This window comes from Hippocampus zosterae, chromosome 5 (assembly GCF_025434085.1).
Source record: "Hippocampus zosterae strain Florida chromosome 5, ASM2543408v3, whole genome shotgun sequence".
In the NCBI taxonomy this organism is placed as follows: domain Eukaryota; kingdom Metazoa; phylum Chordata; class Actinopteri; order Syngnathiformes; family Syngnathidae; genus Hippocampus; species Hippocampus zosterae.
In genome coordinates, this window is record NC_067455.1 from 22,065,314 (window position 1) to 22,082,426 (window position 17,113).

General features: G+C 42.7%; 1 protein-coding gene across 5 annotated transcripts in view; it reads left to right on the forward strand.

Moving 5' to 3' along the window:
• Nucleotides 1-17,113, forward strand: part of LOC127600246 (zinc finger protein 516-like) — an 82,595-nt gene that overhangs the window by 51,001 nt on the left and 14,481 nt on the right. For all 5 annotated transcript variants that reach the window (XR_007962304.1, XR_007962305.1, XM_052064649.1 and 2 more), the window contains exons 2-3: nucleotides 8,340-10,616; nucleotides 14,242-15,477. Coding sequence is in view for 3 of the 5 variants with exons in the window: in XM_052064649.1 (XP_051920609.1) it covers nucleotides 8,870-10,616; nucleotides 14,242-15,477 (2,983 nt within the window). In the remaining 2 variants the exon portion in view is untranslated. The remainder of the gene's footprint in view (nucleotides 1-8,339; nucleotides 10,617-14,241; nucleotides 15,478-17,113) is intronic.

Genomic DNA, 17,113 nt, shown 5'->3' on the forward strand with positions numbered 1-17,113 from the left:
AATAAATGGAAAAAGAAGCAGTCAACAGAAAGTAATAGTAACAAATTGACCAAACGTATAGCTAAACACGCAGCTGATGGGCAGCCATGAAGATGAAGCTATTTTGACAAGAGAAGTTCCTCCCCTGGCGGTTTCTCCGAGCGATGGGGAGGAGGAAGCTGCTGAGCATTGGAATGTCGTGTTCAAGAAACCTGTCGAATCGGTTGAACAAGAAGCACCCAAGTGATCAAGTGGAAAGCATGTAAATGCAAGCAGTTTGCACAACCTAACCACATAATTATTAGCAGTTTAGTTGCTGTAACTCGCAACCACCGAATGAAAGCAGCAATTAATCGTATCATCTTTTGATCAGTCACATGTGCAAGAAGCAATGATGCGTACACCATATGTAGGATCATAACTTTTTTTTATAAACAATTATTATGTTTATATGATATGTTGTTACTACCAGTGCTTTAAAAATGGCAATTTAAAAGCAATGAGAAAAAAATGGTTGCCGATGCGCAAACAGCATGAACGTACTTGTCTCAACTGGTCCTTGACGCCACAAAGGTTGGGGACCACTGTTAAAGATGATGCAGGACGTAGATGTGCCATTTTCTTGTGTGTGCGTGTGTGTGTGTGTGTGTGTGTGTGTGTGTGTTTGTGTTTGTGAGAATGACAGAGAGAGAGAGAGAGAGAGAGAGAGAGAGAGAGAGAGAGAGAGAGAGAGAGAGAGAGAGAGAGAAGGTGGTGGTGGTGGTGGTGGTGGTGGTGGTGGAGGTGGGGGCGGGGGGCTCTGCAAACTGGAGCACCCAGGGGTTAACGAGTAGTGTGAGAAAAACAAGTGAGTTTGAGACAGAGGGGGAGGGAACACTGTACACCCAACACAGAGACGTGCATGTACACACGAAGATATTGTCAAAGAACACACATTGAGTATACAGTCCAAGTGGGGGTGGAAGATGGCCATTGAAAGGGCTGTACTATATTATGAGAACTAGATGACACAGACATTGTATGAGAATAGACAATTAACACGTTGCACAATCTGGTTCACTTATTTTAGTGCCATAGTTTAACTTGCAGGTGATCAACAGTGACCGTCAAGAGCATTTAGCCAACAGAAAGCTTCGCTGATCACACTTGGATCATCAACAAAATGACTTGAGACCGAGAAAGCATCGTTTTCCCTTGTGGTCGGTCCAGTAATTCCACAAGCATGGAGCGAGGACCAAAATGTAAAATGACAGTATTGAACTAAACACCTGCCACTTCCTGCACAAACATACACACAGACCCAGTGGACTCTTTATCTAATGGCCCTTCTCACGCAAATAGGGTGGGGTGGGCGTTGAGAAGTGGCAGAAAGACGGCCCCCTGTCCCCCTTTCCGCTCCCCCGTCCATTGTCCTGGTTGGATTTAATGCACAGGGATGGGGTGGGGGGTGGTTGCTGATAGAACCGGGGATGGTATGGGAATTGGGGAACCCAACAATGCTGCAAAACCCCCCACTGCTCTTCCTGCTTATGAGCATGACCTGCTGTGACAGTCCCGGGACAGAAGCCGACTAAATTGTGGCGAATCAGAAGGAATCAAGAGTTTGAGGCACAACTTGGACACCAAGCATATTCAATTGATGCACCATTTTGTTGTTTAAATATAAATTGCAAGCTTTCAGACTTGAGACTGAGGACCGATTTGAACAGCTGCTATACTTGCGAAGCAACAAGTGGAAGTACACCGACATTCCATTAGATATAACTTTGTAATCAGGTCAAATCAAATACAAAAGTTCGAAATCTGTCCATTGTAGTAATCTCTGTGCCTGAAAGGGTTAAAGGGTGATGTTTGCCTCTCTGGCGGCACGGTGGACAACTGGTTAGCACATCGGTCTCACACTTCAGAGGTGCCGGGTTCGATTCCGGTTCCGGCCTTTCTGTGTGGAGTTTGCATGTGCTCCCCATGCCTGTGTGAGTTTTCTTTGGGTACTCCAATTTCCTCCCACATTCCAAAAAAACCTGCATGACAGGTTGATTGGGCACTCCAAACTGTCCCTCGGTGTGCTTGTCAGCGCAAATGTTGGTTTGTCTATGTGTGCCCTGCGATTAGCTCCCAACCAGTTCAGGGTGTCCCCAGCTTATTGCCCGGAGACAGCTGGGATAGGCTCCAGCATCCCCCCGCGGCCCTTGTGACGATAAGAGGATTAGAAAATGGATGGATGGATGTTTGCTTGCGCCTCTCATATTGGTAATTAAAGAAACTAAACTAGACGAAACCCCTTGCAGGATGATGCAGTAGCGCTTCACCTCTGCAAAATTTCAAACTAGAATGAAATGAATGTAAAGTGAATATTCATCTGAATGTGTTAATTAAAACTGATCATTAATACTCTATCTTTGTATTTGTATTTTTAAATAGCCCCTTTTCTTTAACTCATTCAGTACCAGCCAATTCTGGACCAAGTCTGAAAAGACATTTAAAAACGTCTTTAGGAGTGAATGAGTTAATATCACCCTGTCCAATCGAGGTACCCTTAATTTAACTGAAGTAAAAGCAGAAACCAAACGGGCTCCCAACCTTAAATCAACATAATGTAAGTCTCTTATATGGCTAAATACAGTATTCATTGTTACATCGTATTAAAAGTATTTTTTTAAACAATTTCAAGGTGGAATATTCCTTCAGTCTAATGTCAAGATAGATTTGGCTTTCAGACAAAACTTTTCCGAAGTGTTGTTTAACTGAGTCAATTTTTTCCCCTCTACAAACTCTTTTAGCTTCATTCCAGAGCTGACCTGGTCAGCCTCTGTGTGTATGTTTTGAATGACCTGTAAGTGTGCGTCCGTGTGCATTTGTGTATGTGCTGTGTGCATCCATCCAGCTGAGCTTTGCCCCTCTTCTTAATAACCAAGCTACAGCAGATCCCCTTGTCTGGTAGTTTAGAGCAGGGATGGGGCCGAGGATGAGGAGCACTTTGTGCATAATGAATTATTGATTGGAATGAGAATACACACTATGCATGTGTCACTACATTTTAGGCACAGTACCACTTTCTTTGTCCCACTCTGAGCAGCTAGTGTCTCTACTTGATGAGCAACTGTGCGGAGGCTGGCAAGATTTTTTTTTTCTTTGCAAAGCCCTCACTGGATGTTCTCAATGTACTGTGTGTATGGGTTTGTGAACAACCCTCTGTACAAATAGTTAAGATTGCAATGCTGCCTGTATGGAGCCCTGTTAAAGCCCCACAGTGTGCACAGAGGCTTCCAAAAGGCGTGTGGGCAAATTTAACAGCCCCTCTGTTTTGCTCCTGCCACAGACTTCACCAAACTGTTGCAGTCCTCATTCTAAATGCTTTTCCAGGCCTTGATTGGATCCTATTTCAGTTCTTGTTTGTTTCTGGGGCTTTACCCCATCACTCTCCTCTTCAGGAAGTGAACTGCATGCTCTATTGCAGGAGTGTCAAACTTATTTTTGTCTCAGGCCACATGGTAGTCACAGTTTCCCTAGGATGGCCATAATGACTGTGAAACTGTATAAATGTTTCATCACCCCCACATATTATTGCATATACAGTACACAATTAAGAGATACATTTAAAAAAAAATCTAAAGTCAAGGATGGTAGTTTGTTCAACTGCTGTTCAAGTTACTGTAATAACATGACAAGAAAATGCTTGCAATATCACAACATAGTTATTTATTACATCTGACAATTTGAAATTTTGTTACAGATTTTAGCAAGCACCAATTTGGCCTGCTTGATTTGCTTTCGCGGGCCACATAAAATGATGTGTTGGGCCAGATCTGGCCCCGGGCCTTGAGTTTGATACCTGTGCTCTATTAGGTTAAGGTCCAGTGAGCGACTTGACCAGTCATAGACCTTAAACCTTTTCCCCTGATGAAGTACTTCGTTGTGTTGGCAGTGTGTTTTGTGGGCGATTGTCTTGTTGCATTCTTCCAATTACTTTTGATATTTTTTTTTCTGTAAATTGCCAGACAAAATGGTTTTGCAGGCTTCCATTCCAGAATCTGCCAAACAAGCCAAAGCCATGACAAGACCTCTACCATGCTTCACAAATAAGCTTGCAGGGCTCGATCCTGTGACCGACAAAAAACTAAATAAATAAACGTGCACGTTCTCGTGTAGGCAGCTTGTACAATCCACATTGCTTATTCGCACTAGCAAAGAATAGCGGTAGTCATTTCTAGCGGAAGAGGAGTGGAACTTCTGTGGATCACTTTTGTTGCATGCATGAGTTTATTTTGGCAACTAGGGGTGAAATGAGTCCTTGAGTAATGTAGGTAACTCCCCAAAAATATATGAGGATTTTTTTCTGCCATGGGCAAAGATTTATTTGGTGTGCACCGTTAAAAAGAAAGACATGACAGTGAAAAAAGTAACCTCACGCGCCATGGAGGCTAACTTCCAAATAAAAGCGTATCAAATAATACATGGACATCACTGCATTTAATGCAATCTAGCTTAGTCGTTTTTACTTTGAAGTTAAGCCTCGCAGGACGTGGCGGCATGGCTGCTGGCTTGACTCGTCCTCCTGACCTTTGTTTTGCCTTTATCCCAGTTTTTATCGCCATCACTTCAAATCGCTGCCGACATCATTATAAACGCCATCCCGAAATCATCTTCAATTTCTAATAAAGGATGCTAAGAAACCGCTAGTTACTTACGCTGTCTGAAATCTTGAGGACTTGAGCAGGAAGCCGTGTAAGCCATTGAGGCTTCCATGATTTCAATAGAATAAAGAGCCTACATAAATATGTGGCTTTGGTGCAGGGTATTAATTTGGAGTGCAAGCTAAGTTATAACTATGTACAATTGTTCGTGCGCTGAAATCCTCTTGTGGGAAAGTTCAGTTATCCTCTAATTAGAGCCTAGCAATAGCTCGACAATGAGCTTTAACAATTGTCCCGCTCTAGTTTCTTATTGTCCATCATTTGAGGTTGTAGAATCTCTATTTTTATCATTATAAAAGTTTCTGAATTGTTACAAAGGTGATGCAATACAGTTGGTGAAATATTGTTCAAAAGTGGAGTATATATTTTTTTAGATAGGGGTATTAGAGCAACATAGTTTATCGAGCTATTTTAAGGTTGACATTATTGCAAATATTATGAACATAAAGTCAAGTAGATTGCTCGTTACTTAAAAAAAAAAACCCAAGAACAATAATTATGAAAAAGAAACTATTCCGGACGTCCCGGTAGTCCAGTGGTTAGCACGTCGGCTTCACAGTGCAGTGGTACCGTGTTTGATTCCAGCTCCGGCCTCCCTGTGTGGATTTTGCATGTTCTGCCCGGGCCTGCCTGGGTTTTCTCCAGGTGCTCCGGTTTCCTCCCACATTCCAAAAACATGTATGGCAGGCTGATTGGACGCTCTAAATTGTCCCTAGGTTGTGAGTGTGGGCGTGGATGGTTGTTCGTCTCTGTGTGCCCTGCGATTGGCTGGCAACTGATTCAGGGTCCCCCCGCCTACTGGCCGAAGATGGCTGGGATAGGCTCCAGCACCCCTCGCGACCCTAGTGAGGATCAAGCGGTTCGGAAAATGGATGGATGGATGAAACTATTCCACTGAGTGTCCATGCCTAAAGTAAATATACAGTATTTGGTATCAAATTTGTCCTCAAAATCAAAATACAATCCTCCTATTTTCCCCTTTTCATTTTGACACTCACTGCGACAGCATTCAGCTCCAGTTTGAGAATTGAAGGCAAATTGTCTGAAGAGCCACATCTTTTTGTGTATTTAAGAACCTTGTCATGTGAGCCGAGGCGGGTTTGTGAGGCCATTATGGGGAGGGAATATCGTGGTACTGCTGATCTTGCTGATGTGAACACGGCACCCCCCGACCCCCTTCCCCCGCCCGCTTCCCCCACCATGATTGTGTAAAGTGTCAACTCAGCTGGTATGCTTCTGAGCCCCCAAACCCTGCACAAATCATTGCACAATCATGCAAATGGATGTTGTGCATAAATACAATTACATTTACACTGCTACACTTTTACTGCACTCAGTGGTCACAAAGCTGTACAATTACTGACATCAGGTACGAGACTATAGCAGAAATTGAGCATTAAGCATGTGTGGATGTGGTCAGCAGGTCATCCTCACGGTCAAGAGCTTCTGGGTTTGTGGAGTTTGCATATTCCCGCTTCCTCTCACATTCCAAAAACATTCATGTTAGGTAAATTTAAATCTCTAATACAGGGGTGCCCAACCTTTTTTAACCAAAGATTACACACATGCCATGATGAGCAACAGCCATAATGGCCTCTGACATGAACGAAACAGAAGAATAACATCGACTATATACAGTAGTTTGTGAGTTTGTGAAAAGGAAGTCACTGCCTTCCTTAGTAGAAACTTGACGTGGAGGCATGGGACACACTTTCGCAGTGTGTTAAGTGCAGAAACGATTGTACGTATGTTTACCATTTTAATATGCTTCTTCAGCCGCTTCACATTCTTTGCCAGGGCCATTGGTGAATTGTACATAAAAGCAATTTTGGTTGAGAATAATATTAATAATAATAATAAAAGATATAACAGATCTGGGCGGCCCGGTAGTCCAGTGGTTAGCACGTCGGCTTCACAGTGCAGAGGTACCGGGTTCGATTCCAGCTCCGGCCTCCCTGTGTGGAGTTTGCATGTTCTCCCCGGGCCTGCGTGGGTTTTCTCCGGGTGCTCCGGTTTCCTCCCACATTCCAAAAACATGCGTGGCAGGCTGATTGAACACTCTAAATTGTCCCTAGGTGTGAGTGTGAGCATGGATGGTTGTTCGTCTATGTGTGCCCTGCGATTGGCTGGCAACCGATTCAGGGTGTCCCCTGCCTACTGCCCGGAGACGGCTGGGATAGGCTCCAGCACCCCCCGCGACCCTAGTGAGGATCAAGCGGTACGGAAGATGAATGAATGAATGAATGAATAACAGATCTGATCACAAGCTGAATTACAGACTGCTGAGCGCTAACAACATCAAGTGATTGGGGTCATGAGGTATCGTAAATTAAGGTGACCTGTTTTTTTTTTTTTTTTAAATACTTGTGAAAGTGAATCTGATGATTAGGGTGCAGTGTGCACAAGAAAAAAAAGATATACAGTATACATATATATATATATATATATATATATATATATATATAGAGAGAGAGAGAGAGAGAGAGAGAGAGAGAGAGAGAGAGAGAGAGAGAGAGAGAGAGAGAGAGATAAATAATATACAGTATCATTTTATTGGTATGCAATATAGCATAAATAATATTAACAACATGCATTGCAGACACACATCTTTTTTTTTTTTCAATTTCCCCCTACATCTCTTACGATCGACCTGGGACCAGTCCGCTGGCAACCGGTCGATCGGGATCAATATATTGGACAGGGGTGTTCTAATAGGTGGTGAGGTATGGGTATGAATTGGTTCTTTGTCAGTATAGGATGTGCCCTGAAATTGACTGGCAACCACTCTAAGGTGTCTTTCTGCCTCTTGCCCAAAGTCAGCTTGGGTATGTTGAAAGGGATAAGCAGTAGAAAAATGATTGATTTTGAGCTCATGTTTTACAATGCTAATGAAGTGTTGGATGAATTTTTCATTTTATTCTCACTGGATTATTAGAAACAATCTTGGAACAAATTTCCTCTGAGTTTTTTTATTAATTGTGACTGTCACAGACATTGGCTCTTATTTAGTTTATGACTGGCTAGTTAGTTTACTTAATTGACTCACGACAAGTAAACACCCTTGGGCAGGGGTGTCAAACTCATTTCACATTGTGGGCCACATACGGACTCGGTAGATGTCAAGTGGGCCGAACCATTAACATTATACAATACTGTGCTATGAATCACCAAAATGTCATCTCTTTCCTTTGTTTTGGTCTCAAGAAGCATTGATAGGCGCTTTCATATCATTTGCTGCGTTGGGTCTATCTCTGTGACAGACTGAGACTGCTGTTTTCTTCCCCGAATAAAACAATGTTGTCTTCTACTGTGATCAAAACAGTCTGCCCCCTAGCAGATAATCCACAAATAACATGTTATTTAAAATATTCATTCTGTCTTTTATGCATTTTTTTTCACTTTTAATCGAACCTCCTTCCGGTTTCGGCCCGCAAGCCGCATGTTAGACACCACTGCTCTAATGTGTGTCCACCTCTAGCCCTAAATCAGCTTACATAGGATAACAATGAACAGTTAACTGTGTCTCTGCAATGACAAGTGTTAGAGAAAATGATCAGATGTACACTATTTTGTGAATATGTCTGGAAACAATTTTGTTTTATTAACATTTTCTCTTTATCTCTTTTCAATCTCCTCCCCATACACCACTTTCTTCTCCATTCTCAGGTCGATGATGTAGATGTTTGCCGATCTGTGCAAATTATGAAGATGGAGGACAGATGCCAGTGAAATGACTGAAGAAAGGAAGTGTGGTATAATAATCATATCAAGACGTTTTGAAACGGTACATGGAGAGATGAAGAATTAAGAACCCTGAAAAGTCCATTTTTATTCAGATACATTTGAACAGCAGATACAACATTGGAAGATATCTTTTCGATCATGTTGACATTTTAAGGCACGCACATGTTTTCCTTATGTTGTGGTACTGATTTCGCAGATTAACTCAGACTGACCAAAATTACTGACAGTCATCGATGAAGGTGGCAAGATGTCATTGTTTCCTGGAACCGGACCGTGTTAAATGAATTGTTGTGATAGCAGCTTTGTCTGTGGATGACTGCAGGCAGATAACATTTTAATTAAGTAACAAAGGCCCACCTTACATCTCTAGATGTGCAACAGCAGATAGCGTCAAATTTATCCTTTTTTTTTTTGCCTCAAAGAGGCCAAACAAACAGGGTACATCAAATCTCATGATGAATCCCAGTGTGCGGGTGATGGACACTCAGGTGAGGAATCAGAGGGAAAAGTTGACAGCCACCAAGGTCAATTCCAAACATGATATTGAGGGTGAGGATGACAAAATACCAGGGTCTTATGACTGCAGTGTTTGCGGCCGCAGCTTCCCTTTCTTGAGCTCTTTGTCTCAGCATATGAGACGCCATACTGGTGCACGGCCTTATAAATGCCCCTACTGTGACCACAGGGCCTCTCAGAAGGGCAACCTCAAAGTTCATATACGCAGCCACAAACTGGGCACGCTTTCTAGCCACCACTCCAATGAGGACGAAGTGGGGGGCGCAGAGGAAGAGGAGATGAGTGTTTCAGAGGGGCTGGATGGAGGCACAAGTCCAACCAAGAGCAGTTCAGCTTGTAATCAGATGATCAATCGCGACGGTGCCGAAGAAAGTCGCAGGAAAGTGGCTGTGAGGGGGCTGAAACGAGAGAAACCTGTAAGTGATCAGCTGCCTTACTGCTGCCGACTTTGTGGCTATGAGGCCCAGCGGGAGGACCAGCTCCTCAGTCACATTGAGAAGGTCCACATCACTGTCGACACGGGCGAGCAGATGTGTCTTAAGGAAGAAGCTGTGGCCGAAGCGGCTGAATCACAGTGTGATGAGACCTTTTCCTGTGAAACCTGCGGTCAGGTGTTCACCCAAGCCTGGTTCTTGAAGTCACACATGAAGAAACATGCTGGGATCTTGGACCACTGCTGTCAAATATGTGGAAGACGTTTCCGCGAAGCTTGGTTTCTGAAATCACACATGAAAACACACAACACCAGATCACGGTCTCGTGCAAAATCTGATTCTGTTGAGCATCCTGCCACTATTAATGATGTAGCACAGGGCCCTGAAATTGTTGGCTCTGTTGCGTCCGTCTACCAAATGTGCTCTAAATGCGGGAACCTGTTTCATAGCAAACAGAGCCTGAGGGCTCATGATAAAGTCCACAGTCTCAGTTATGGAAAGAAACCTCAGTACCAGTCACAACACACTGATGATAATGATGATATACCAGCCGCAAAAAGACGTTTACTTGACTATTTAGGCCTTCAGCCTGTTGCAGCAAAAGCCGATGAGGAAAAAGGAAGTGCTAAGCTACTGGGTCAGAGAATCCCAGAGCTTGATCCAGTTTGCAGCTACCAAGCATGGCATTTAGCAACCAAAGGAAAAGTTGTAGAACCAATAGAGAACAACAAGGTTTCCAGTGATGGAGGAAGTATTGGAGAGGAAGACAATGCTACTGCCGTTGTAGTTGATGAGAAAGAGAACAATGGTTACGCCCTTCAAATTCAAGAAAAACGCAGCACAGGTCGCCGCAGCACCTCTGGTTTGGGAAACCAAGCTTCATCTGGAGACCAGACGCCAGAGAACCTCAGTGATTCCGAGTACCGACCATCATCTCGACAGGAACGGAGCCGGCCATCCCAGTCTCAAGGTCCCGCTAAGTCCATTAAGTGCTTTGAATGTGGGAAGGTGTTCCGCAGTCGTCACCAGGTGATTGTTCACCAGCGAGTCCACAGAAAGGATGCGGGCAGGACACCGATGGGCGACAAGGAAAAAAATGGAAGTAAAGACCAGTGGAGCTCCACCAGTGATCCAGAACCAGGCTCCCCAAACCGACCCTTTACCCCAGGGTATGGAGATTCACCACCAGCCTCCACATTCAGAGACCAGGCATCTGAGATGGGCACGGCTAACTCAGGAAAGTTTACAGGTTAGTCCCGACTCATCAAAAAAAAAACAACATGCAATTGCTACTTTCATAAAATGGAAGAAAACATATATCTTTCTGGTTATCGTAGCTTATTAGCCTCAGCTTGTTACGTGTATGTGTGTGCGTTTTAACTGAACTCTTGACACGATACTTTTAAGTGTCTATCTTTCTGGCTTTGCAAATTCTGAAGTTACCCACTAATAGGCCCCTGATAGATGGTTGGATGGGTTACCTTAAGTCAGTGGTTCTCAATTATTTTCTGTCATGCCCCCCCCCCCAAGGAAGAGGAAAACATCTCCCCACGATTAAAAATAGTATCATTTGTCTATAAAATTGTTATAAGTACACCTTTGCTTAACACTGTATTCTTATTAACGTATAAGAGAATAAAAAAAGAAACAAATATGGACCCACTTTATGGACCAATTTACAAGAAAGAATAGCTTTAGTAACTGGAACAGAAAAGATTAAATGTGTCTGAAATTGAAAAATAACATTAAATCCTTAATTTAACTATATATATTTATTGACTGACCTTGTCAAACCATACAATACTGTAAAATAAAATTACATTAAATCAATAACTAATAATGCATTCCAACTAATCACCAACCTTATCTCAGGAGCACAATATTAAAAAAAAACTTTAACCAGCAAAACAAAAACAAAAACAAAAACATGAAATAATTTGTGCTTTTTTTTTTAATCAAAGATGATGTCTGGATTAATGGCTACAATGAGCACGTTTTGCAATGCACAGCTTTTCGAAGCGAGGTTTGAAGCAGGACGCAGCAACTCTCGGCTCCTGCTCAATGTGTAGCCGGGACCTGTATTTTAGTTTACTAAAGTAGCAGTCACAAAGCGGCATGATTGTTGGCAATATTCGGCACGTTTTCGCTGAAAAAAAAACCCAAGCAGTTTATCAGCGTGATTGGGGTGTAATATCTTTAAGTGACGCCTTAATTTATTTGGCTTCATGCTGTCCACTACCAAATTTTAGATCTTTCCTCATCTACCACCGCAGTCACATTGAAACCAAGCGCTCCATACGCCTCGTCATATTTCCTCTCTGAGAATGCTCCCTGCGCAAACTCTGCCAATGAGAGCGCCACTGGCCCCTAACGTAGTGGAGGTGCAACTGCATGTTATTTTAGGATTAAAAAAATTAAAAAGCATGTTCCCCGAGGTCAAACGCGCCCCCCTTGACGGAGCCTCACGCCCCACTATTTGAGAAACACTGCCTTAAGTGAAAAAAAAAAACCCAACCATAATCTACTAAGGGGTTCTATTTTACTGACAGTGTAGTGAAGATTGTTCACAATCTCTCTTTGCCTTGTACCAGAGGCTTGAGTTTAGTGAATTCATACCAAACTCATAACAGAAAAGGGACTTTGGCAAATTATGCCCATAAATTGGAAGCTATTGTCATCTACACAGTGTCTGGGTTATAATACATTTTTCCTACATTTATGACCGTGCTAACAGACACTTTTCTTTTCTTGAGATGCTGACTTAATGTTATGTTGCCCATTGCACGACAGTCTCGTCACCAATGTGTAAAAACGTCTGTCATGAAATGGGCTTTGATGTACTCCTAAGCTCTTCAGTTACTCTGGAGTAGGAACAAATGCCATCATGTGGCAGAATATTAAAACTACCAAGACCCTCTGTTGGATGTGTTTGTTGTACATAGTGCACAAAAAAAACGAACAAACCAAAAAAATCACTGTTCCTGGAATCTTTACAGTAAAACAATACGTAAAGAAATGAAATAAAGCACCTTTATTGAAACTCTTTGCCTTTTATTGATATGGCAGTGAGGGAAAGGTCATTTTTGTCACATCGTTTTTATCACGTCATTAACCAACAAAGCACATAAACTGTACTGTAAAACAAAGGGTGGTTAATCTGTCTTTACGAGGGCAGGCACCCACAACCCTGATGTTGAAATGTGACAGCATTTACTCTATTATGCATATGAGCGTCCATCTCACAAAACTTTTCAAACCATCACGAGTGATAATAGCTGGATGCGTTTGCTGTAAAGGCACAAAACTGTAAAGAGGTGTTGGCATTAGCGGTGCCTGTTCCTAATCCTCCCTGCTCAGAGTGCTGATCAAAAATAGCTGAAACATTTTTTTAGGCATGATTGAGCTATGAGCTATTTCAGATCTTCCTGTCTCAGGAAACCCCCCCACTCCTCCAACCCATACCCCCTGTGTGAGTAGAATTTTTATGAGGTTGGTTTGATCTCTTTTACTTGTCTCTAAGCATTGTGTTACTATTAGGACCTCTGATTTTGTTTGTTTTAATATCACATTTTAAACACGTTGAGCTGTGGTTTTGGTGTCCCTATTCAGATGGTTCACTTTGAGATGATGAAGATGAAATTTCTATTCTGCTGTAAGGTTGCAAAAATAACTGTGTAAAAAAATGTGGAACGTGTGTGTTGTAATCATCAAATGCAGACCCAAGAATACAAACAAAGAAAAACACAATTTGTGTTTACCATTAACACACGCGTGTCGTGCGCAGTGGTGTAGAAATACATGAATTCGTGGAAGGTGTTTACATTATTTAGTAACCTTATTTATCCTCTATGACAATGCAATTTGAAAAAGAGAGCGCCTTTTTCTCAGGATGCTATGCAATATTTATGGCAGCGCTGGCAAATCAAGTCAGTACTGAATGTTTTGTCTTAATTGTCATTTTATATTTATCCGCATTTGCTTAGTTTATGGATACACATTTTTCTAGTTGGGATTGCCAAGACAGTTTACTGACGTAAAAGTCTATGGGGACAAAGATGAGAAGTTGCCTGACAAACAAATCACATCTGTGTAATCAACAGACTGCAAAAGTTACAGTTCAATGTCGAGTTTTATCTTGGCAGCGTGTGTCAAATGAAACGAAGTCAAATAAAAATAGATGGCAAGTTACTGTTGTACAAAAGAAAGGGTAGAGGAAAATTGTTTATTGAGTACTAAAGTTACAATACAATACAATACAATACATGCTGATTTATATGGCACTTTCACAACAGCGGCAGCTGTAACAAAGCGCTTAACAAAACAGTTAACATAAAGTAAAATAATAAACACAACACATAACATAAATGTGTCATGTTTCTCTGTATGTCTGTATGTAGCTGACAGACAGTACAATGCCTTATCCCCAGAGTCTTGTGTGCATGTGTGCGTGTGTGAGTCTTTCGCTTTTCATTATTGTGTATGGGACGTGCGAGACAAAATACTGCACTGAGGGTTACTGTCAACAGCCATACCCAGTTGTTGTTTTCTCGAAGATAGGACTTTACCGCCATCAAGTGGACAAGGTTTAAAACTGCACACAAAACTAAATTACTGTATTTAATTTATTCGATGGCGAGAACGGTTTAAATTTACAGTACAGTATTAGATTCATTATTAAACTACAATTAATATTGATCGGATTTGAGTGTTTTTTGTGCATATAAATGCTGACATATTGTAGTAATGAGTAATTTGTGAAAAATTCGCCAATTTTAAGTTTAATTAAAACCCAGGGAAAAATAAAGTCAAATGCAAGTTTATTTACTTTTTTTAATGTTTTGACAAGCCTTTGCTTTGTCTTTGTTCTATTGCAGATGAGAGGCCTTATATCTGCAGCTTTTGTGACTTTGTTACCACTGAATCACATACCTACCTGGCTCATGTTCATGTCCAGCATTCGGCTGCTGTCGAAGACAGAACTGGCCCCATTCCTACAGTCCCCCCAAATGGATATCCAAAACTGAAGAAAGCCCTCCTGCTAGGTCTAGAAAATATTCCATCCCCTCCTGCTCATTCTTCCACTTGCTCTTCTCCCCCAGAGCCTGTTTCGAGCCCTGTGGATTTATGTATGAGGGCTGAGGGTCACAGGGGCCAAGCCCCACTAACCATAGACAGGAAAATACTCCCTAACCACAAATGCTCCTTCTGCTCCCATTGTACACTCTATCCTGAGGTTCTGTGGATGCACCAGACTGTGGCTCACCGCATGACCAGTGGTAGCTCCAATCTGGTTCCTAAATGGGCGCTTAAAAACAACAACAATGGGCCAAGAGACTTGTCCTCCAGGAGACGTACTGGCCCCCCACCAGTATTGGAGGGTAAGGAATGCCCCCCACTGCCAATAGTTGTGCATGCCCAACGCACACGGCCTCCAAACAAGACCAATGAAGTGCTAAAAAAGAACAAAACGGGTTGTCGTGCAGATACAGCATCGTCATCATGCCCTCACTCTTCATCTTTATTGCTGAGACCCTCCACATCCACTTTAGGATCTCATGCCACAAAAGTCCCTCAGAGTCAGCCTCCGCGCTTTAGACCCAAAGTTGATCTTCCCTCTCAGAGGAGATCGCTGTCATCCTCCAGCTCTAAGAAGAGTACCGGCACCCTTTCTCGTTCCCCAGTGCCAAGCGTCAACTCTGCTATAGCTACCAAAAGGGCAGAATGTTACATGATGCCTCAGGAGGGACTCGGCTTCATGCTTTCGAGCAAGTACAGTACCCAAACAGAGTACAACCGAGCTCGAGGTTTCTCTCATCAACCACTCACCAAATCCCACGGCCAGCGACAGACTAATGCCACAAGGCCTAGTAGCATCATTCACAGCTCCACAGCAGGCCACTCTGGAGTAACGCAGCCATACGGAGGCATTCTTCACACTTCATCATCCTCCCTGCCCTCAGAGGCTCGTGGGAATGTGAAGCAGGAGCCAACATCAGAGATCCCAGATATGCCAAACAACATCCTCAGCTTCCTGAAAAACTCCAGCCCCCATGAACTGGCTGCCCTGTACCACCGCTGGGGTGCCACCAATTCTCTTTTGGATCCCACCGGTAAGGAACTATATTTGTTTCCTATTTTATTCGGATCATTAAGGCTCACGTAGCTGTTTGGTCAAGAAGACACATTTTATACATTATGTGCATAAAAGATGCACATATAATTAAGTACCATATAAGAATCTTTTTCCATGACTGCTCGCATGTTTGAAATTGATTTAAACTCGACAGTGGTTCTATTGAGGAACGTGAACTCTTGCAAATGCTCGTCATTTCACCGTCTCTATCAAAATATACGCTCACCGGCCACTCTATTAGGAATGCCGTGTGAAGTAAAGCAAACATAAAATGATTCCATAAATTATACAAAATAATGCACAGTTTTTAATGGCATGAATATGTTTATTCTTGTTGCTATGGCATAGCAATGCTTAATACTAAGAGGTACATATTCATATGGAGCTACTGAAGAGGATTTGAACAGTGACCACAATGAAAGAGTCATTCCACGTGGAGCATTAACTGATTTTCTTGACAAAATGTTGCAAAATAAGGTCTTAAAATGACCACGTTGACTTGTGTGCATCTTTGCGAGGTATGATAAAAGGCTGTATCTGGGGCAGGATGTGTTTTGCTTTTTTTTGTGTCTGTATCTGTGATTTGTTGTTTTGCTTTTTATTCATTTTATATTTGTCTGCGAAAGATGTGATAGTACCTCTGGTGTGCTGCTCAGGTCTGTGAGGCATGCCTCGTGTCCAGCTCCACTCTCCCAGAAAGCTGTCACAAACTGTTTAGGTCACGGCTGTGCCTGATGAGAGACTCACACAGATGCAAATGGGGGAAGCAAAACGGGGCATGAGGAAAAATAAGAGGCAAACAGAGAGATAGCGAGAGAGAGAGAGAGAGAGAGATGAGACAGAATAATTACCCCACCAGCTGCTTTGGAAATGGTCATTACCGAACATCAACATTATTTTCCCATTTTCAGTTGTGTCTCTAAGGTCAAGTGGGGCTGTGCGGAACTAGGGGTCAAAGACAACAGCCCCAGAGCTGTCACTGTCACCCGTCCAGGCGCATATCGTCACCATCCGCCTTAGCCCTTTGAGTCACATGCTATAAACTGACCTTTTTTGAGCAACTAAGTCTTTCTCCCTTTTCCTCTGCAATGTGTGTCCGTGTGTTTGTGCATGTGTGTGTGCGTGCGTATGTTCAGATGCCTGTGTTTTCCATCCAGCGCTGTCTTGTCTTTCATTAGTGCATCAATGAGAAGGGCTGGCAGCTCAGAGTAGAAGTAAAGTAACCAGAGGCGAGCCGGCAGTCGCGGTGCCAGTGATGCTCTCTGTCACCTCTCTCCCCCGCCTTGATCTTTCTTGTCCTGCTTCCACCCGCTTTCCACATGTAAACAGACAGAAATACACATAACAAATAGACACAGCGTCACAGGAGCTCTCTGGTGAGGCTTTGTGTGACTGTAGCGGCACATCATGCTTGCCACAAGCAGAGGTCGACTTAGTTTCAAAACCATGATCCAATGAGTGTGTGTCTTGGATACAGTGTTGAAAAACTGTTATTGAACCCTGCCATGTCCCTGTGGCTTCTGATGCATTAATAATATTGCCATGCACAGCAATAACAAAAGCAATTTAAAAGGATTCGGATTCAACACTTATGGTCAGCATCCTGTTATCGA